Genomic DNA, 24,628 nt, shown 5'->3' with positions numbered 1-24,628 from the left:
CAGCGGCAGCTGTCATCACTAGCGTAGAAAACACCGACGAGACGCGAGTGAAACATATTTTTGAGTAAACAATTTCTCGTAAAAACTCAAGCCAACACCAACAAAGTTATCAATAACAAAAGCAACAGTAATAAAGTTTATGAAATAAAGTTAACATTAACAAAAAACTAAATCAGAAAAGCTATAAAATAAGTGTCAAATTTCATTGATAAAACTCATTTCGTTGTGGCTTTTTATCGTCTTTGTAAAGAAACATGTAGAAAAAATTGGGAAAATTGCTAGAGTGAGATAGAAATAGATGGACGTTAAGCCAACACACCGGTGTGGAGTGTGTGATTGTGAAAGAGATGCCAATATAGACGTGTGAAGGACGTGTTTTGTGTCGTTTTTGTTTTATTTCTGGTTCGTCTGCTGTGTTTATTTTATTTGCTTTCAAAGAAGAAACAAGAAGTTTCTTCCTTGGTTGAAATTGTGGATGGCGCGTTAAAAGTAAATGACAAAGAAACAAGTTAACATAAATGTAACTACAAAAACAAAAAAATAAATAAAAACAATTTTGTTATGAAAGAAGACTGTGTTAACTTAAAGTAAGGCGCATAGATATACTATGCAAAAATAATAAACAACGTAAAAAAGAAGTTGAAAGATATCAAAAACAACACAAATATTTGCCAAATTAAAAATAAATTGTGTTTGTATTTTGTGCACGCAATATTATTGCCAGTGCTAATAAGGAGATAAAAAGTGATTAAAAAACATTTATCTGGAGCAATAGTTGATTTAAAGGCTTCAAACTGGATAACATTATGGGCAGCTCAGATGATCGCGTTTACGCTGCGGAGCGTATTATACAAAAACGCATTAGAAAGGTAATGTAAACAAATTGAAATAAAGGTGTTTTAAAGAATATAAAATTATAATTTTTGCTTTTAATTTAGTTATGCCAAGTATTGGCTGATGAAAAGTACCTTTCTCAAATATCTACCTTGTAAAATTTCATGACATTTGTTGTCCTTCAGTTTCATAAATGACTTTGGAGTCCTTGTTGCTTCTTTCTGTTTACTGGTTAAAACACCCAAGGCATTGACAACAATAACAACAACAAAATCATCAGCAACACCACCACCACCATCATCATCATCGCCAACCAAACAACCAATTTGCCCTGCCAACTGTAATCCTCTTAACATCTGCTGGCAGCTGTTATTTTTTCCTTGCTTGTTCCTGTTTTGTGTTCATTCACAAAATTGCCCATGAACCGATGGAAGACAGCGACAACATGTAGGTTCTCCACCATGCCTGTATTCCTTCCTTATTTACGCATTACGTTACATGGTGTGTGTGTGTGTGCGTGTTGTCTCGTGCTCGAATTTTGTTGTTATTCTTATTATTGTTGCCTGTATGAAATTATGTTTTCTTCATCGTCATCTGCTATCATTTTAGTCGTTCGTTTTTACCTTTTTTATAATTTTTATATTATTCAAAATTAGTTTATTTTTGCGGTAAAAAATGCAACAATTGTCTTATCACTTTTGGAAATAGAGATAGTTAGTTATATGAAAGTAATGCTATTGCACAGTGGTTCGTTCCATATGAAATTTAGGTTTTGAGAATTTCTTTTTAACCGAACTTGCTGAGAAGGTCTGTACGCCGTTTAGGTTGATAAAGTTACTGTAAATCACTTTTGTTCTCCTGAGCTCAACAAAAAATTGTCTAGAGATTTGTTTTTTTATAGGTAATTAGAATATTTTAATACATGAATGTGTGATTTAGTTTGATGTAAAATATCCCCTATTTCCAATTTTGGTAAACGTCATTAAATAGTATAAAATTCCTATTTTGGTACTTTTATTCTTAAGAAGTTCGCAGCAAGGACAACTGAAAAGCAATATGAAGATATCGTAAAGTAAAATTCTAAGTAGAAAGCTATAGACTAGTCACTAGAAGCATATTGGAATGGTACAGAGTTGTAAGCTAATGTAGAAATTTTAAATCTCTTGAGGTGTTAATCCGATGCACCTATATTCTCAAGATTTAAAGAGATTCTTGATAGTTTTATGGCCATAAGAATATTATCCATGGTGTAGGGGTCATTCTGTACTTTCTTTTTTAAGGCGTAAATCATTTAGTTTTGAATTCAAATTAAATCCCATCCGAAGAAAATGCGGTCATGTTCCTTGTAAAATATTAACACAGAATTATATTCCTTGCAGAGTTTAATGCACCGTTATTTCTTCTTCCCTGGTTATGGAAGTTTGATTTTTGTTATCCATGTCAGATAGCACTAGCTATGGATTTCATGGCGAATATTTTTATATTCTGTAAAAGGGAGAATGAGGGCGCCTCTATAGTCGTTATTTGGTAATGTACCACCTTGGTTGTTCCTGTACCAGCTCGAATTGCTTAGGTCTAATCGGGATCTTTTTCCAACTCCAAGTTCAAAAATATACGACCTGTATGAGCTTGGTACATAACGATACTCTAGTTAGGTGAGAATGCGTAGCTTGACAGGTGTACTGTGAACTACTATAAATTCGGACCCTATTGGTTGCGAATGATCTCTGAGGATCACATACACTCTGTATTTCTTCATAACTTCTGTTTCCGATATAATTTTCTTGATGGTTCTATTGATTGACAGGGTCTCTTATATATCCGTTCCTTTCTCCCTAGATCATGAAGGTCTTTCCTTACAAGCCTGGGGAGAGGTTGCTTGTTCAGTAGATGGTGAATGTTATGAAGTGTTGCATCAGCAAACTCACGTAGATGGTCGATAGGTATCATGAGGATGCACCCTGTTGCAGTTCTAAGTGCGTCATTTTGACGGGACTGAATATTTTTCCATTGCGTAGCACTAACATGGACTGACCCCACCGGCGCCGCATAGTTACCATACACCTAAGACCTTGAGGTAGTTGGTGGCCAACTTGTCGTTGATACTTTAGCAGCTGAACTTACTACGGCAGTTAGATCTATGCTCAGGAACGACGTGGGGTCAATCCGGCCAGAATTTGAAGAAAGGAGCCCTATTTCCACAGGGAAAACGAACCGTGCAGTCACCCTGCTACAGCAACAACAGAGCCAGCGGTGCCATTTTTTTAATCAAGTTGAACTCGGAAAGTTGTTACTAACCAGCGGCATGTGACTAACTTGAAGTGACTAGATTTTAAACACTCTCTAAAGACGGTATGCCTGTCCTTTGCAGAGTTTTCTGCGCCCACTTTTCAATTAGTTATTCATACACGCAAAGTCTCCATACCTGATATAAATTTGGAGGCCTTCTTACTTGTCTTTTAATGGACCTAATTTATTTCTCGTCACCGAACTTCCCACTAACATGTACATACTGGGTTGGCAGCCGCTGGCCGAAACTGGGATCTTGATTGTTTCGGGTCAATCCGGTATCGTAGAACCCGCTGCCGTGGGATTGCTCGACCCCCCATCCATTGCAGCTGAAGAACGTCAGCTGCCTAGACAAAGTTTTGGCGCAATTACGTCCAGGATGGTGTAGTCGTCTCAATTCGTATTGGGCACGAATTGATGAAGATGTGCGTGACGCCTGCCCGGCGTGCGATACAGGCCCGCACAATACGCTACACCTCTTTAATTGCACAGCCAAACCTACCCAACTCACTCCAGAAGATCTCTGGCTACAGCCTGTTAAAGTAGCCGAATTTCTAAACCTGGAGCTGGAACCAGATTAGCAGAACGCAAACACATATATGTACTACTGCTACAACAACAACAACTTCCCACTGCACTATGGCCATTAATCCTACTTTTTAGGGTCAAGCATTCTCGGTTGCGCCATATTTTCGTCCACTATTACCCAAAAGCTGACAAAAATGGAGCACAATGCTAAAGCTAGTGGAAATTTTGCATTTTCAAACTTTAAATCCCGCTCAACTAGTTGTATTGTAAAATATCTTCGAATCTGCCACTCTGAGCCCTAAATCCAGGCTTATGTCTTATCATTGATTTTCCAGTTCATTTTCAATAATTTACTCTTACCAGTGTCTATATTCCAAACATTAAGATTAATATTTTTTATTTATATCCCCATATTAGTATTAGCGTTCTATATCAATTTCACAACTCTAATCCTGTGACCTACGTTTGCCAATTGTGGCTCGGTTATGAAAGTTTTTTGGAGTCGGAATGTGAATCGAGAAAATACAAAATTAATACATTTGAAAAGTACCAGTCAACATTTTACCCCCATTTTATGTATACATCTTAAACTCATTCATTTCATTTTTTAGTTTGAAGAATATCATAATTTCCTCTTATCGATGCGTTGAACATATTTTCCCCGACTGCAAATATTTGCACATTGTAGGGCAACTAATCCCCCCCATGCAACTAATTTGCTAGGTACGAACCTACCCATCAGCAAATAAACCTAAAGAATTTCCTCTTGTCTGTTTAGATAGTGTGTGTGTGTGTGAATGTGTGTTTGTATGCATTTAAGCCGTAGTATGTCCTTGAGCACGCATTGTCTAAACATTTGCTTAAACTGATCCCTATTTTTCTTCTTTAAATTTTCTCACTTTGATCCCAGGCTAGTAGGACGTTTCGTGTTGTTTGTACGATACCTGACAGTGTTTCATTTGAAGTGTACATTTACACAGCTAATGAGTTATTAGTTCTACCTCTATATATTTGCTTGTTATGCCATTTGTGTTGCGTTGTTTTGTGGTACATTTTTGTGTTTTTCGTTATTCATCATACAGCTGTTGTTGTTTTTTTAGTGCCTTATTTTAATAAGCATCCTTATTGTTTGGGCTCGCTGTCGACATTTGTATCTGCTTCTATTTGTTCCCAACCACCAGACACATTTTGTGTGTGCTGCACGAAAGTCTTTAGGTTGGCGACAGAAGAAATTACTTTTTCCAACTTCTGGTGTTCCGCATCATTTGTTTTCCAGCTCCTCCCTACAAACATATCCATCCCTACATCTGTAAATGCTGTAGGCACGTTCTATTTCATCGATGTATAATTTATTTTCTGTTTAAAACATTTGTTTTCCCCGCTGCCGACATTTCATTTTCGTTTTCGAATACGTTTTTATGCTGGCGTATGTTTTTGTTTTATTACCACCTTTCCCTTGAGATGTCCTGTTATCCTGATGTGTGTTTTGCTCAATATTAGTCGCATTGTTTCGATTACATTGGCGCCATTTTCAAAATTCAAATGCTATGTCTTCTTCGAAATTTCTGGAGAATTTATGTGGACTAATGAAGATGTTGCTGAAATGTCTTACCTGCGTAATAATTGTTACAAATTCCTGGTTAATGTAACCCTTATATTTGAAACGTTTCTGTCCTGCAATATATTTGTGGCACACGATACAAAAAAACTATCTGGCAAATAAATTTATAATACAAAATAAAATTGACTTCAAAATGTTAGCTTTTTTAACAATAAGACATAAAAGACTTGAATAATTTATATTGTACTTTCTACAAATTAAATACTTTATTTACTTCATTTAAAAATATACTGTGTTGTAAAGAATACATTCCGTAAGATCTTGTTTTTAGTAAGACTGCTTGATAGACGTATTCATGGATGGAAGACCCCATTAGCCCTTTCATATTAACAAAAATTTTTCCTATAGGATTTCTTTAAACAAAGACCCATTGATTTTCTGTGAATGGACTGAATTCTATGAACAGAAAAAGTAAAAATAATGTTGATAGGTCTTTGGGTAAAAATATCTTCTACAGGTCATTTATAAATAGAAGACTTTGCATGACCATAACTAAGTACCTTCATTAGTCCACGAATGGGGATATAAATGTTAGAATTTCTTTGAATTGACTCTCTTTTATAACATACCTAAATATTCGTCGTAGACCCCATGAAGTATATACAGGGTGAAATGAAAAAACTGCAAAAATGTTGGAAATAGCATCAAATTTTAGAATAAGTTTAGACTTTTTCGAATTGGTCACCTTTGGCACGAATTATGGCCTTCAAACGGCCAATAAAACCGTCACACGCTGCCGAATGTTGCTCTGCGGTATTTTGGCTCATTCCCGGCGAAGCGCTTGCTTGAGGTGATCAACACTGGTATTTTTTAGTGCCAATCTTGGTTTCCAAAATACTCCAGTCCAACGGATTGTGCGATTGTGCGCTGGAAATGAAGCGAGGAATCTCATTTTGTAACAATTCTCCTGTTGGAATGTCCAAGGTTTGCAACCAAAATGTTTGCGTGCCCAAGGCTGTAATACATACTCTAGAACATTTTCGCGATAATATACGGCATTTATTCTGATGCCACGGTCGATTAATACGAGCGGATAGCGAACATCGGCTGTTATGGCGGCCAACACCATCACCATGGCCGGCGCTTGGGTTTTGGTGGCCAACCGAAGGTGCAGATTTCCAGCTGACCTCTTTGGCAAGTAAACACGATCATTTTGTTTGTTTACTCGTCGGAGAAAACCAAATTCGGAAGTTCATCACTTTCCACTTGAATTCCATCACGAATAACTTTTTTCTGCAAAATTCTCACCAAAATGCTTTTGTACGCTTGTAAACAATATAATGAGCTATCACTGGAATAATTTTAACAGCTGTCGGACGAGTGGCTTAGGAATGATAGCAGTCTGAAGTTGGTTGTAGTTTTTTTCATCTCACCCCATGTAGTAGTCCTAGGTGTTAGGATTAGTTTGAGTTGACTTTTTTATAGACCCAAAGGTTTTCTCTTGATCCACACTTCTGTAGGTCTTTATAGACTGAAGCCATAGGCCTTCGACATTCTTTAAGCAGATTATTTTTTTGTGCATATAAGAAAATAAGACTTTCACTATATCCATGAAGGTGCACCAAAGGTCTTTTTTATAAGGAATCTACAATTGGCCTTCTATAAATTCTTCTGTTGGGTCTTCTATAGGGTAGAAACCTATTTTTTTTATAAAGAAAACCTAACATGGTATTTTTTTCTCGTACAAAACAAATAAAATCTTTAAAATATTGCCTATCATTTTCTAAATCGTCATAGAAACAAATTCACAATTTTTCTCTTAATTCCAGGGCGTTGTGGAATATCGTGTAAAATGGAAAGGTTGGAATCAACGCTACAACACATGGGAACCCGAGGTAAATATACTTGATCGCAGGCTCATTGAAATCTATGAACAGGGCAACAAGTCGTCAAATACACCCTCCAAACGGGGTCCCAAAAAGAAGGAAAAAGAACGTGACCCTGAACCAGAATCTGAAGAGGATGAATACACGTTCAATGATGATGATGGTCACAGCAACAGTCATGTGGGAGCATCATCAACGGGCCCGGCAAACTCCTCAGTGTCACAATCGATATCGGCCAGTTCAGCTTCACCATCAACATCTGCCTCAAATGATGCCACTCAACAGCAGCAACATCATCGCCATCACCATCACGAAAAGGACAAGGAAAAAGATAAAGAGAAAAAACATCATCATCATCACCACCATCATCACCACAAGGCGGAACGTTCTAATAGCCGGCGGTCAGAATCACCTCATACCCATGCGGAAAATAAACGACAGAAATCCGTTGAACATGCCGTTACAAATAGCACAAATTCCTCCTTGGCCTTTATACCAGAAGCTGATTCCAACTCGTCCAGCTCAGAGGACCAGCCATTAAGCCGAAAAGAAGTTGCGGGCACAAAGCGTAAGGCTGAAGTATTAAAAGAGTCGGGTAAAATTGGTGTTACAATTAAAACTTCGCCAGATGGTCCACCCCCTGCCAAGATCCATTGCTCAGTTGATACCGCAACACCGATTTCCACACCATTGAAGGCAGAAACTGAACCCCTCTCACCGGAAACACCAGCCTCAAGGCCTGAACAGGCAACCCCCTCAGAAAAACCTCAGCAGTATAATGGACATCAACAACAGCAGCAGCATCATCACCAGCAGCAAGATGATGATGACGATGAATCCTCATCACAGGCTGACAGTCAACATGAAGCGGAAAACAATCATCTGCCTTTGATTAACAACAACATTAATTCCAACAACCATAATCATCAGCAGCAACAGCAAAACCACCAGCACCAACATCGTCAGCAACAATTAGATGCAATTTTTGAAAACTCCCCTCCCAAACAAAAGTCAACCCCACTAACACCATTGTCGCCGCCAGCGTTACCACCACGCTTTTGGCTACCCAGCAAATGTAACATTTCCAATAAAGTTGTTATCACCGATGTGACAGTGAATTATGAGACGGTCACCATAAGAGAATGTAAAACTGAGAGAGGCTTTTTTCGTGAAAGAGATATGAAATCAAGTGATTCGGTAGCCTAATTGAATACCCTCACCTCCCTCCCCCTCGGAACCCAGAGCCAAATAAAACAGCGCTAGATGAAGATTGAAATGAAATTCACCAAGTAAAGGGATAAAGAAAACTTCCTATGAGGCACTCCATGAGACTAAAAAAACGTAACTGAATGTAAAGCAGGACTTTAAGTCAAGATTTGCTACAAACATATATCTACATATATTTTTATATACAAAAACAAACAAACAAAGAAACCCATACGAAAGAATGCTAAAAGGAACACACTATTTATTTTTCTATAAGCAAATTTTGACCCGAAAAGGGAGACATTTAATGGCGTTTTTCCCGAGAGTAATACACAACAAGCTAAAAGAAAAGAAGAAAAACATAAAACAATATAATGTAGTATTTGTTGCTTACTTAGATTGTATATAAATATTAAAAAGAAAAAATGGAAAACATAAATAATGTAGTAGTATCTATATTATGACGGAATTATTTACAAATTAAATATTTATGCAAAGAGAATACATTTAAACACAATAATATAGAATGAGAAATTTACGTACGCGTGGTATATATTATTGTCATGATATATTTTCTTTTGGATTGTAGTGCTTGATGAGATATTCAATACTAAAAGAAAACACTCAATACAAATTTGTAGAATATTTTTTAAAAATGATAGAATACCTTGTGCAAAAGAAATTGTAGAATTTCTGTTCCTCAAAATCAATTTTTTCTCGACAACATCAAAGAAAAGATTGCTGGACGATCAGGAGGTTTATCAGGCCGAAGGTCGGCTGATTTAATGGTAGCTGATGAAAAATATATCTTGGATACATTTTATTAGTCATTCTTACATGGTAGCCTTTATTTCTTACTTGGGTATCTAAGAGAGTAGTCGCTTTTAATGTGAAAACCTTCACAAAGGAATAAAGTCTCGGATTTATCTACTTCCGACAGTCACAAATTCAAAGTATCGCAATTTTTCAACTCAGCCATTAAACGTTGACCCAACAAATGTCTCATTTTCCGAGTTTAGCACAGTATTAATTTGGTCTAAAAGTTACAACTAGAAGGTTACCATGAGTACTTTTAGAAATAACCTTTCTGATTTGTTACACCAAATCTTTAAGTACTATTTGACGTTGTTGAAAAAAAAATGATTTTTCAAACATTCAAACTGAAGCCATTTAACTTAGAAACTTAATTTTATGCCAAATGGAACAAAATTTCCATATTTTAATTGAAGAAAAAATCGGATTATTCCGGGAAGATATGGGAACAATTCGTGAAATTTTTCCTTGTTTTTTTTTCTATAAAATTTTCTGAATCTCCAATGAGATTCACTCACAAAAGTTCCAAAATTTTGAAATCAAACGGAACTATGCATAATTTAAGGACTTGTTTTTCTATGAGGATATGAATTTAATTGCAGAAGAAAAACACCATTCCACATGAGTTTTGATGGAATTTTCTATTTTTGGCAGCCAAATTTAAATGTAATTAAGACCAATTTCCACATTCAATACCGAAAACATTTTAATCGAAATGAATTTGGGAATTTTGAGCTGAGGAAAATTTAATTTTTTGTTAAAGGAACTGGGGGTTAATCCAAACATTTGATATTTGGTTGTTTCTACCGAAATTTTCAATTTAATCGAGCTAACATTTACAGTGTGAGATAAAAAAACTGCAACAAAATCAAATGCCTAAATTTTACATTTTTTTTTTAATTTTATTGACTGAAAGCAAAAAATGTCGGAAATAACATCAAATTTTAGAATAAATTTAGATTTGTTCGAATTGGTCACCTTTGGCACGAATTATGGGCTTACGGCCAATGAAACCGTCACACGCTGCCCGAATGCTGCTCTGCGGTATTTTGGTCCATTCCCGGCGAAGCACTTGCTTGAGGTGATCGACACTTTTGTATTTTTTAGCTCCAAACTTGCTTTCCAGAATACTCGAGACACAATGGTCCAACGGATTGGTATTCCGGCATTTATTCTGATGCCACGGTCGATTAATACGATAATTTTGTTTGTTTACTGGAAATTTCTCACCAAAATGCTTTTGTACGCTTGTAAACAATATATTGAGCTGTCACTGGAATAATTTTAACAGCTGTCGGACGAGTGGCTCAGAAATGACAGCAGTCTGAAATTGGTTGCAATTTTTTATCTCATCTTGTACATATTCGAATTCCTTCCGGTTCGAATTTTTTCGATATTGAATACGAGAATTTAGTTTCTTTTTTTCAATCGTTCAACTTAACCGAAACGTATTGCCTATACAATTACAACTTTTGTTCCATTTGCCATAGCATGAATCCTATACAGCTTAGAGATTTGCACAGGAAGTTGTTTACTTTATTATTTCAAATATTTATTACAAAATTTATTTAAGAGAAAAATATTTAATTTCGTATATTATAATATAAATTTCCCAAAACAACACTATATCTCATTTATATGACAACTTGTAAATATATTCATTAAAAAGCTAATACATAAAAATACGTATCTCTTTTGAATTTGTATGGCAGCTATGAGTTGCCATATTTATTTAGACATTCTTCGATAATTTCGTAATAATATACAAACAAATGAAAAACCCTAAAGATATTGATTAGAAGCCCATTTTTCTTAATAATACAACAAAAAGAAGAAAAAAAAAACGGCACAAAAATCATTTGTTTTTAAATTGAACCAAAAATTATTTCTTAAAATCAATCTACAAAAATAAATACTTAAATAAAATACAAAATTTAAATTTATTATTATTAATAATTTAGATGCAGAGTGAAAAATAATTATTTTAGCTACATTTATTCATTGGAGATTATTTTAGTGCATTCATAGCATGTCTACAAGAAACGCAAATTACATTTACAAAACCCCAAAATTTGTAAATTTTATCTATATTTAAAACTAAGACAAGTAACAAATGCCTTATTTCATGTTTTAACTAATCTGCTGATAAATTTTTAAATATTTGTTTCTTATATTGTTTGCCTAGAGGCAGTATATAGAATATTGAACTTCTAAAAGCATAACTGAAAAGAATTAGAAACAGCCAAAAAACAAACTGTCACAATAATAATAAATAAATGAAATCCATTTAAAACTTAAACATATGTATGTATAAATGTATGTATATGGCATTGTTTAAAAGCATATGGAGTCTACCAATATAGGTAGATTCGCGTAGAAAGTATTGAAATCGTTCAAAACAAAACAGTTGGCCATTCAAAGCTTGAAACACGTAACATTTAATTTACAAGGGTTTTGAAAATATGGCATTGTGATGATTAGCATAAGGGCGTTGAAGGGAAGAATACCCTTAGGACGATTTAATAATTTTTCTTATCAATTTTACGAATCGACGAATCACAATTTCAAATCGGTCGCACAACGTTTGATAAGCTTTTCAAAAATTCACATTTTATTTTTTTCCGACCATGTGATATCCTACAACACTACAATATAAGCCCCCTTATGTCTAAATCCAAATTGGAACATTTCGCTTTTGAAATTATGTCAAAGAGCCCTGTCCCGATGTTATCCTTAGCATTTTGATCAGGGAAATTTGCCCAATATTTACGCACTCCGTCGTGCTGTAAGTTGTTGTGGTCCATTTTACAGCTAAATATAATCCAATGGTCATCCAAAATGCTAGAATACTTCCCTGTCCTTAACTCTCTTTCCAGGCGTGTCGATTGGCTTCAATTGTGTGATCAGGATTTTTTTTGTTTTTGGTTCATCTACAAAAGCAAGAGGTCCCTCTGTATCTCCATATTTAGACTCATTTATGTGATTTGCTGTCTACGATATTTGGCAATATTCGTCAACGAAATCAGCATAAAAAGCCAGAAGTTTGCCTTTATGTGTATTTTGGATATCGCCTGTAAGTTCTTTTCGGCGTTTCGGTAGAATGGAAATGTTGGTATTTTTTTCACACAATTTTACCCGCTGTCCTAAACTTTGTTTCTGTTGTTGGTCTAAGTTGTTGGTCCATTTCAACCTCTAAATATATTGCGGACATTTTTGAAAACAATAGGCCTATCCTTACCCTTGTGAAAATTTTCGTGATAATTGGACGAAAATTGTAATCTGTATATAATAACCTCAACCGGTGTTGTAAAGTGCCAAGAGGGCATTCTGAATTGACAAAATTTTTCAAAATCAGTCCAGCCATTCTAATATTTGCTCTGTTCCAGAACCTGCAATAATCTACTAGTTTTGAAAATTTTTCGATATCACAAAGGACAAATCGGTTGTAGTAGTAAGAACATTCTTGTCAGACCAATTGTCATTGGTGCAAATGTATTTTCAATAAATTTAGTGTAATTGAGTCTTGGAGAATATGAACCCTCCCTTCGGACAATTTTTTTGGTTTAGGCTTTGGCGTTTAAGTGTTAGTCTCTAATTCTTGGTATTATAAAGGTCCCAGTCTCATTTTTTTCCAAATGAATTACAAATGATCTGTTCCAGTACCTGTAAGAATCTACTATTTTTGCAATTTTCTTCGATATCATAGAGGGAAAATCGGTTATCGTAGTATGAACTTTTACATTCTCGCAGTTCTGGAACAGACCAAATTTTGTTTTTTAGGCTCGTAAGGGGAAAAATAATTTTAGAACTTTAAATTCTTTGGGCAAACCGAATTTGCAATAATTTGAAATTTCGAAATTTCAATTTTGGTGGGTAGATATACTTTTGGAGGTAGGGATCATTTTAGCACCAGTTTTGCAAAATTTGGCATTAGTGAATGGATGTTCTATTAATAGTAGACCTATGAATGTTTTTTTTTCATATAGAATTCTAATAACCCAATCACTGCGACGGCTCCAAACGGTACTATTTTTAGCCATATCTACTAATAATCTGCAGGCCAAAATTGGTGGGTGTGTAATGGTTAATTAAAATCGAAAATAAATTTTTACCGTAGTATGGAAGTTGTATTCATTTTTGATTTTTACTCTGTAATCGGTCATGTGGAACACCATAAAGTATATATTGTTAATCGAAACAAAATTCTAAGACGATCTCGCATTGACCGTCTGTTGTAATGAGTTTCCGTAGGAAATGAGGTATGGAAATTTTTTTCAAGGTACCTTCCAATATTAGTTTTTTTGACTACTTAGGAAAGATTTTCAACGGAGTTATTTGAAAATTGTTATCTGCAATTCGTAATGAGTGCCTTCTTTTTCATTTTCGTACACCTCCAATACAACAGCGCTCCCGACATTTGGTATTTTGCAAATTTTTTGCTACCTATTCCAACGAAATTGTGTGGCAGTAGGTATCATTACGCCTGGTAGAAAATTGTCCATATAGTTCAATGTTTTGCTGTATCGCTCCCGATTTTAGTTGTTTTTTCCGAACAAATTACAATGAAATTGAAAATTTGGTATTTAAAGTTCATAGTGGGTTCCAACATCTCTGAAAACTTTTCAAATGTCCATGCTATTATGGAATATTAGATATTTGGATGTCATAACGCTATTTTTAAGTGAAATTATTTGAATTTTAATATTTGATGTTCATGATGAGCGTACAAGCGTATTGACATTTAGGATTGTTATTAAGCAAGAGGTTATGTTGCTGTAATTTAAATCGAATCGAGGGGGAAAGTATTTGATGATCCCCTTAAAATAGTTAGGTTAATGAAAAACATTTCTAAAGTAAAAATTTATTCTTTCGTTGCTAATATTCAATAATCTCAATAACAATCAACTTAAAAGAAAATTCTATTTTTTAGAATGTCCATTGCAAATTTTATTGTACAGACCAACGTTTTCTTCGTAGAAACCAAATATTTCTAACCCTCATTGAAAGCCTCAATTTTCTTTAAAAAGACTGGTTGTTTGTTTTCTGAAATAGCAATTTGAAGTCTTGAATTGTCTAACAGGGCTTTTCTTGATGATTTAAAATTCATGTTTACCTTAAGAAATAGAAATCCTTCAGGCTTAGGTTTTGTTTTGTAATTTGCGTTTTATGTAGTTTTGATTTTGAAAACCAAAAGCTTAATCAATGCTTTTTTTTAGAACACAACAATAATTAATTAAACCTATGCTAAAGCAATATATTAAGGTGTCTTATTTAAACTGAAAAATCATAAATGTTCTAATTTAAAACAAAAGGACAAATCATTTTCAAAGAGTTTTAAGAAGCACCTTAGCATATAATAAATGATATAAAAAAAAACTAAAAAAACAATCTTGTATCAAAACAAGAAATGAGCTACAATTGTTGATTTAAAAAATAACACACATTACACAAAGCTCTATATACACCAAATAAATAATTATAAATAAAAACATTAATTGTTAATACTCTAAATTTTAACGTGAATATTCTTACGATATTCACTAGTGGGATTCTCTAATTAATTTTTTAATTACCGACAAAAATCGTCAAAAATCCAAGTTTTGTGTTTCAAAGTTACCGATTTTTGTCGGTAACTGAAAAAAATTAGTTGGAGAATCCCACTATCGAGAGAAATCCACTACAGGTATGTGATGATGAGCGAATTGATACTTTTACAAAAAAAAAAAAAAAAAAAAAAAACAATTTCAAAGGAGTTTTTGTTATATTTTAGATGTTTTGAGTTATTTTTAAAATTTTAAAACAGCGTCCCTGGAATAGTGTTTTTCTTCGTATTCATCATACAAAAACATGCCCTCAATATCAGTTGAAATAAAAGGGTTTCCAAATTTGATCTGAAATAAATCGACTTGTGAATGAAACGAGACATTTTTTTCCACCCCATACCTAATGTGTTCCCTATTTGGAAATTTTTTGTATTTAATATGCAGGGTGAGATAAAAAAACTGCAACAAAATCAAACGCCATTATTTTTTATTTTTTTTTTAAATTTTATTGAATGAAAGCATGAAAGCAAATGTCGGAAATAGCATCAAATTTTAGAATAAATTTAGATTTGTTCGAATTGGTCACCTTTGGCACGAGTTATGGAAACCGTTACACGCTGCCGAAAGGTTGCTCTGCGGTATTTTGGCCCATTCCCGGCGAAGCGCTTGGTTGAGGTGATCGACACTTTGGTATTTTTTAGCGCCAACCTTGCTTTTCAAAATGTTCCAGACACAATAGTTCAACGGATTGGTATCTGGAGTTTTTGATGGCCATTGTGCGCTGGAAATGAAGCGAGGAACCTCATTTTGTATCGTGCTGAGTCCTGTTGGAACGTCCAAGGTCTGCGGCCAAAATGTTTGCGTACCCAAGGCTTAAATACACCCTCCAAAATAATTTCGCAATAATATTCGGCATTCTGATGCCACGGTCGATTAATACGAGCGAAGAGCGACCATCGGCTGTTATGGCGGCCCACACAATCACAATGGCCGGCGCTTGAGTTCTGGTGGCCAACCGAAGGTGCACATTTTCAGCTGACCTCTTTGGCAAGTAAACACGATCATTTGGTTTGTTTTCAAACAGGTGGACAACGAATGTTTTCTCGTCGGAGAAAACCAAATTCGGCAGTTCACCTCTTTCGGCCAAGCGAAGCAAATCTTTAGCTCAATGGCTATACCCTGAGTTCATTTTTAAAAATTTGCCGAATGGAATATTGCGATATGTTCAGCTCACGAGCGATTTTTCGGACTTCGATCAAGTCGCTTCTTTACTTTTCGAACCATTTCTGCTGATGTTGCTGTTTTTTTTTCGTCCACTTCCTTGGCGTCGGGCTACGCTACCAGTATCACGGTAACGAGCGACGGCACGAGACACAAAGCTCTAACGATAGCCACTTGTGGGTTTCCAGCCAAATATAAAGAAATCACACTATCACACTTGAATTCCATCACGAATAAATTTTTTCCCGGAAAATTCTCACCAAAATGCTTTTGTACTCTTGTAAACAATAAACAATGAGCTGTCACTGGAATCATTTTAAACAGCTGTCGGACGAGTGGCTTAGAAATGACAGCAGTCTGAAGTTGGTTGTAGTTGTTTTCATCTCACCCTGTATATAATAAATAATTACAAGTATATATAAAAATCCAATGTTTGATAAGAATATTCACGTTAAATTTACAAATGAAATCTACTTATCAGTTTTAATTACAAATATCTCAAATGGAAACAAAACGTCAGCATATTACTACAAATGAAACTACAATGAATTTTGCAAATAATTGTGTCAAAATTAAGTACTATATATTGAACAAAAAGATAAAAATCACAATGAAAAACATTCCTTTGAACCACCCTGGGAATCTTCATATTTATTGATTATTATTACATTATTAATTAAGCAATGAACTATAATTATATATATTTACATCATAATCTCAAACAAGGAAATACACAAAACAATCGTTCATCAAATAAAAAAAAAACACCAATTTAAAAATTGTAACGAAAATAATACAAAGAAAACAAAAACGTATCCTATTGTCTGTCTGTCGTAAATTACAAGGAAAATCGTTTAAGAGGCATACATACATACATGAAAAAAAATCCCATTTTACATACCTGCTGCTTAATTGTTAAACATTGATTAATGTTTATTATTATTAGAATTATTAAGATTGTTGTAAATAGTTTATTTATAATTATATTATATATTATACATTTAACAATAAAGAAAACTCCCACAATTATAACGAGAAGAATTAAAAGAAATATATTTCATTCTCTGAAATAAAACCAAAAAACTTTAGAATTTGTTAAAGTATTTAAATTTAGGTTTTGTAAGCTTGGCGATATTTGCTTTTTTTTACTTTTACAGGAAATTTGAAGCAATTCAATTTCAAAGCTTCACATTATTCAAAAAAATTGAGATTCAAGACTCAGCCATATAGCTAGAAAGGGATGGGGTATATATCATTTAATACGGCCAAAACCTGCCTCACCGAAATAATGGTTTAGTGGATCAAATTCGCTTCAGGACATTTGGAGTCGATCTTGCGATGTCCGTCCGTCTGTCTGGCTAGCTGGTGTGCACGATAACTCCCGATGGGAAAATCCGATTTGGTCCAAACTTGATACATTTTAATATTATTATCAAACTTAGATCGAGTTCGGAGATGGACAACATCGGTCCACTCCTTCTGGTACATCACCCACAAAAGGTCGAAATTTTCGAAAAAAAAAAAATTACTGCACAGAAAGAGATTGCATAATTCGAGCTTGCTACATCCTTGCAAATCCTTATATTTGCATCAATTCTAGATCAGGTGCGAAAATGGAAAATATCGGTCCACGCCATCAAGTACCTCCCCCACAAAGGGTCAATCAATCCCACGGCAGCGGGTTCTACGATACCGGATTGACCCGAAACAACAAGATTCCAGTTTCGGCCAGCGGCTGCCAACCCAGTATATACATGTTTGTGTTTGTTTATTTTTCTGCATTGGGAGCAGCATATCCCGGAATGCTTGCTCCGGATTTTATTGGTCCGTGCCGGGATTGAGGAAAACCCCGGACCTTGGTTCTGCTCGGTTTGTCAGAACGTCATCCACCACAGATCTGTCTCGGTGCGATGTAATGGATGCAGAGAGTGGGTGCACTTCAAGAACTGTTCCGGATTAAGGCGTTTGCGAGACTACAGCGAAAGGGATTATGTTGCGACTTGCTGCAGTAACGTAGTCCCCAGCGAGTCCTCTTCTTCGTCGTCCTCGTCAGAGACGTCGTCGGAGTATGGCACTCCACCGCAGTCTCCAGAACAGCAACCAACACCGCAGCACCTAACGCCACATGTTGCTGTTCCAACTCCGGATTGTGCATCATTCTTGCAATTCAATTGCAACGGACTTCGAGGCAAAATAGATGAGATAGTGGAATTTATGAGTCGGAGGAATATTAAGATCGCAGCGGTGCAGGAAACCAAGCTGAATGAAAATTGCAGCCTACAACGTTGTTATGGTTACAACGTACTAAGGAAGGATCGCACCAGAAGTGGAGGTGGGGGATTAGCGTTCCTGTTACACCATTCTGTTCAGTACAGACCTATCTCGCTTGAGCTAGTCTCTAGTGACCCATACATGGAATGTATGGGGGTAGCAGTCAAGTGTGGAACTGCCGAGGTAGAGGTGCTTAATGTGTATATCCCGCCGATTAATAGCTGTGAACCGCGTTATTTGCCTGATATTAGCCCATTATTGGTAGGCAATAACCGCCTGGTACTAGGGGATTTTAATGCCCACCATGAGTTGTGGCATTCCGTCCTAGGTAATGACCAGAGGGGATCAGCGCTGGCAGAGCAGATTGACTGCTCCACATTTTGCACGGTTAACGAGGATGCCCCCACCCGAATAAGAGGAGAGTGTCACAGTTCGCCAGACTTAACCATAGTGTCACCCGGTCTGATAAATGACGTGACTTGGCAACCCGTCATTTCTCTTGGCTCAGACCATCTCCCGATAATCGTCTCCATAAGCAGGTCGCCCGATTTCATAACCTCTGAACGCCGCACTTTCCTTAACCATGGGAAAGCTCACTGGCCAGAGTTCAGAGAATTCACCAACCGCCGCTTCAGAGAACTGCCCAACCCTTCTGATGTTCGGGTAGCAGAAAGGATTTTCCGAAACATCATCAGAGCTGCAGCCGCTCGCTATATACCTGCTGGTCGAATACCCGAGATAAGACCAAACTTCCCAGCAGAGGCAGCGGGATTAGCAAACGAGCGTGATGATCTCCGTCGTACCAACCCTACTGATCCTAGAATCAGTGATTTGACAGTTGAAGTCAACCGGTTGGTACAGGAGCATAAGAGGAAAAAGTGGCTAGACCATCTGAAGTGCTGCAACATTGGAACCGATATGAGTAAGCTGTGGGTAACGGTTAAGTCGCTCTCGAACCCTGGAAAAAAGGATGATAGGACCTCAGTCACTTTTAACGACGTAACGGTGACTGATCCGAAGAGGTGCGCGGAATATTTTAACCGACAATTTGTCGAGCACCCCGAGAGTGATAGGGCGAAGCGAAGAGTACTACGTCGTATCAGATCTCTTCCCGCCGAGGAGGAACCACCACAGTTTACGATGGGTGATGTTGCAAATGTCATCCGTAACGCTAAGTCATCCAAAGCGTTGGGCCCGGACGGAATCTCAATGGTAATGTTGAAGCAGCTGGATACGCCGGGAGTCGAGTACTTAACAAAAGTTCTCAATTTGTCGCTAGCCACCCACATAGTGCCCGAAACCTGGAAAATGGGCCGGGTGGTCCCGCTACTGAAGCCAGGCAAGGATGCCAGTAAAGGCGAATCGTACAGGCCGATTTCGCTTTTGTCGCCAGTAGCAAAGACTCTTGAGGCTTTACTCCTCCCCAGCATTAGAGGAAGCTATGCAGTTGCCAACCACCAGCATGGATTCCGTCCACAACATAGTACCACAACAGCATTACACGCCATTTCCACACATATTAGTAGAGGACTAAACCAGAACAGGCCGTGTGACAGAACAGTGTTGGTAGCCCTTGACCTATCAAAGGCATTTGATACGGTCAATCATGCCACACTGTTTGAGGACGTACAGAGAACTACCCTCCGGCCAAGTTTGAAACGTTGGATAATCAACTATATGTGTGGACGCCAGTCGTACGTGGAATTCCGGAACAAGAAGTCCAAAGCCCGTAGAGTGAAACAGGGAGTTCCCCAAGGCGGGGTGATATCTCCGGAACTGTTTAACCTCTACCTTTCCGGAATTCCTCGCCCTCCAGACGGCATTGAGATCGTAACGTATGCGGATGATTGTACGATCATGGCGTCGGGTCCAGTGGTCGATGACATATGCGAAAGGTTGAACCCCTATCTCGCGGAGCTTGCCGCATACTTCCACGCGAGGAATATGAAAATATCCGCCACGAAATCAACGGCCACACTCTTTACCACATGGTCTGCGGAGATGAGAACACAGCTGAATGTTCAGGTCGAGGGGAATCTAATACCGACCACGAACTACCCCAAGATTCTTGGGGTAACGTTCGACAGCATGTTCAAGTCGTCCGCGCAAGCCACAGCTATCTGCGACAAGATGAAAAGTAGGAACAAGGTCCTCAAGGCGCTAGCCGGCAGCTCTTGGGGTGCGGACAAAGAAACCTTGTTGACCTCTTATAACGCGATAGGTCGGTCTGTGGTCAACTATGCGGCTCCAGTGTGGTCTGCGAATACTAGTGCTACGCAGTGGAAGAATATCCAGACCTGCCAGAACGCTGCCCTGAGAACTGCGACAGGGTGCCTCCTCATGACACCAGTGGACCATCTACATGAGGAGGCGAAAGTCCTTCCCTTACGTCAGCATAATCATATGCTTTCGTTGCAGTACCTGCTTGGGTGTTACCGCGAGAGTCATCCCAACCATCATATGGTGGATAACTCTCCCCCACCCAGGCGTGTCAGGAAGGACATACATGATCTAGAGAGGGAGGTCCAGCGCTACAAGAGAGAGCCTCTAGATCAAGAAGCCTATCAGGCAGGTCTGAGTGGCATTCACACCGATGCAGTCGCGGATGCTATGAGCAGTTATAAAGTGAATGCCGTCCTCGGAGTCCACCCCCCATCCATTGCAGCCGAAGAACGTCAGCTGCCTAGACAAACCAGGGTAGTTTTGGCGCAATTACGTTCAGGATGGTGTAGTCGCCTCAATTCGTATTGGGCACGAATTGATGAAGATGTGCGTGACGCCTGCCCGGCGTGCGATACAGGCCCGCACAATACGCTACACCTTTTTAATTGCTCAGCCAAACCTACCCAACTCACTCCAGAGGATCTCTGGCTACAGCCCGTTAAAGTAGCCGAATTTCTAAACCTGGAGCTGGAACCAGATTAGCAGAACACAAACACACACATGCACTACTGCTACAACAACAACAAAGGGTCAATATATTGATGAAATTACACAGATCACAATATTTTTATTAACCCAAGGTCTGGTGTGAAGATGAAATATATATCGGTCCACTTCTTCTAGTACCTCAACCACAAAGGGTCAAAATTTTGAATATCAATGAAGCTCATAAAACGCGAAAATAACATCCGATTTCATACAGACTTTGTACATCTTAATACTTCCATCAACACAAGATCTGCTATAGAGATGGTAGAGATAGGACCATTTTTTCTGGTACCTCCCCAACAAAGGGTAAAATTTTTGAATAATCAAAACAATTATAAAATCCGAGATAAGCATCCGGTTCTCTTTATATTTCACACATCCCATTATTACTACTAAAACTAGATCTACTTTGAAAATGGGATATATCGGTCCACTCCTTCTGGTACCTCCCCCAAAAAGAGTCAACATTTTGAATATTCATGAAGCTCATAAAAAGCGAAATTAACATCCGATTCCATTCCGACTTGGTACATCTCAATATTTCCATGATCACAAGATTTGATATGAAGAAGGTAGAGATCGCACCATTCTTTTTGGTACCTCCCCCACATAGGGTTTCAAGATTTTGAAAAACAAAACGCCCAAAGAAAGCGAAATAACTTAAATTTCGCTTTCACATGCCAAAATTTTTGCTAACAAAATATCTGTTCTGAAGATACTATACATTTGCGAAGCCCTTCTGATACCTCACCCACAAAGGGTCTCAATTTTCAATACTTTTGTCTGTCATAACTTACGAATCTAGTCAAAGATTCTTTACAACTTGCTAAATCTTAATATTTCTCTCAACCAGAAAACCTGAGATGAATATGGAATTTCGCATTTCTCATAAAATTGGATATAAATTTTCGATTTTCTTGTAACTTTGCCCATATTAATATTTTTATCTGATTAGATGAAATATGAAAATGAAATACTTCTGTCGATTATATCTATCACCTCAAGCGCATTTTAACATTTTCATAAAATTATCAAATATCTCATATAAAGTGAAGGAAGTAACCAATGTTGTCCAAACCTTTAATAAATATTTATTTAGGTCCGATACGAAATGATCTATATTGTCCCATTTCTTTCGGAATCTACTCAATACATGGTCAAAAATTTGAATAATCATTACAGAAGTCAAAATATGTTTAAATAATGGAACATTGGCTGAGGGTATACATCTGTCGGCAAAACCGACTTTAACTTGTTTTCGCTATAATTTTAGCAGTCAAACTATGTGTATAAAGACAAGCGAGGGCTGTTCTATCGAAGTGGTAAAATAGATAGACAATTTTTTAACGAAACTATTCAACATTGGCCCAGTATTTTGCATAGCCCAATATAAAGGTACCTACTGATTTTCAGTATTTTGAGGGTTTCGGTCCTAACAAAACGTTAGAAATTTGATATTTTGTTTTCTTTGTGAATATATTCACTCTCTCTCTCTCTCTCACTCCTCTCAAAAATATTCAAAGTTGGTATTCTCCCATATAACGAAACCTCCAAATTTGAGTTATTTTGAGAAAAGCCGATTTGGCCATAGGTTAAATTTTTACAGAGTGCGGAATGTGAAAAATTCAGCCCAGCAACACTTAATATCGTTGTAACTTGTAACAGAATTTTTGATCTTGTGTAAAGTATCAAATGTGAAATCGCAAAAGATATTCCACTGAAATTAAAAAAAATACCCTAAGAAATCTTTCAAAAATTCTTCTTTACAAAACATTTTTGAAAACAATTATTGTATATTTTGAATTTATTTATTTGAAGAAATCGTAATTTATTACTAACATTAGTATAGATTTAAGAGTTAAAAGAATCTCCTCCCCTATATCGTACTTACAAAAAGCTGTGTAGAAGAACGAATGTTTAGCATTCGAAATTATAATGTTAACAACAGATACAAAACAAATAAATCATTATACAACTATTATTATATGTGTAAATAAAACTCAATATGCTGAAAAATTAATTTTTTAATTGAGAAGGCATAAAGAAAAGGTAGTATTTATATTAAATGGATGAGTTGGAGAAGAAATGCAAGATTTTTTTTATTGCTGAGTAATGTAATTTGACGATCATTTTCTCTTTCTAATAAAAATCCAATATGTAAATATATATTTACTTGTGTTTATTACTTTATTATTGTATTTGGCATTTAATTATGTGTATAATTTTTATTAATATTATTTTTTTTTGTCAGTGTATATGAATAATTATTATTTTGTCAACTTCTAAGCTAAAAAATATTTAAAATTTATTTGGCGTTTATTGTTGCATTTATTTGGGGGTATTGGTTGTAATATTCAACTGAAAATTACCTAATTTTTAAAATGATGTATTTTTTTAAAATATGGGTTTTCTATATTTATTTTCCTTCAAAATATTAAATGACTTATTTTTTTTAAAATAACTTTTCTTGGACTAAATAATTTTTATTTCAATGTTTTCTTAAGAAATCAATGTAAAAATAAATTCGCCACTCTTTCCTAAAAAGTCTTTGCCAATGGAAACATAAATGTTGTTATGGTGAACATGTAAAAAAATATACCAATAAGACCTTTTGCTTAATGCAGTTATATGGGGCCATATCAAAACGGGAACCTCTATAGACAATTTTATACTTCAAGGATTGTCATCTATCAAATCTTCTAAAATGCCAAATTTGAAATCGTTATATGTGCGCTATAGGAAAACGTGGAACTAAATATTCAATGTTCTGCCACTGAACTAAAAATACTAGTTTTTATTAAAATATTGAATATCGGCAGGATCCGTTATACATACAATGTTTCGTCACACGAGCTACAACCCTTTACGAACTAAAAATACCGATTTTTTAGACAAATCCGTGAAAAAATGTGGCAAAAATCAACAAAATACCAACCAACCATCCTAGGCACATTACAAATTGTTCCGCTAAATTTTGACGCTCTACGTCAAATAATGTGATTTCAACAGACAGACAGACAGACAGACGGACATCGTTAAATTTACTTAGAATTTAATGCTGATTATGAATATATATACTTTATGGGATCTACGACGAATATTTAGGGTTGTTACAAACGGAATGACAAAGTTAATATACCCTCCTTCTAAGGTGGAGGGTATAAAAATGGATGTCGGCTAAAATTGTGAAGTTCTCAATGGTTCCCACTTATCACCTTTTAATTAAAAATTAATATTTTTTTTTTAGTTTTTTTTTGTGCTTCTCATTTAATAGTGTAAAATATATATAATAGTTTACATAAAAAGATATGGGTTCAGTGGTAAAGTTTCTACTTGGTGTTTTTATTAATTGAAAAAATTTTTGACTTTTATTTGTTTAAATAAAAGCGATTGACTGATGTAACAACTTAACATCAAATGAATAATAAATCAATAAAGAAAGTCTTAAAGTCAGGCGGGGCATAAAGTCGGCCCCACTACACCACTTTGTTAATTTAGCAGAACTCCACATAACAATTAAAAGTTTTTATGGGAGAATTCAATCA

General features: G+C 36.2%; 1 protein-coding gene across 1 annotated transcript; it reads left to right on the top strand.

Annotated features, from left to right (window-relative positions):
- Positions 1 to 14,803, top strand: LOC131804060 (polycomb group protein Pc-like). Its single transcript, XM_059126345.1, has 2 exons — positions 1 to 869; positions 7,042 to 14,803. Exons 1-2 carry the CDS (start codon positions 807 to 809, stop codon positions 8,302 to 8,304), a joined length of 1,326 nt encoding a protein of 441 aa, XP_058982328.1. The 5' UTR covers positions 1 to 806; the 3' UTR covers positions 8,305 to 14,803.
- Positions 14,804 to 24,628: the final 9,825 nt, after the last annotated feature.

Source organism: Musca domestica, unplaced genomic scaffold, assembly GCF_030504385.1.
Source record: "Musca domestica strain aabys unplaced genomic scaffold, Musca_domestica.polishedcontigs.V.1.1 38, whole genome shotgun sequence".
Taxonomy (NCBI): domain Eukaryota; kingdom Metazoa; phylum Arthropoda; class Insecta; order Diptera; family Muscidae; genus Musca; species Musca domestica.
The sequence above is the reverse complement of the archived record's forward strand: the minus strand, read 5'-3'. Positions and strand labels throughout refer to the sequence as shown.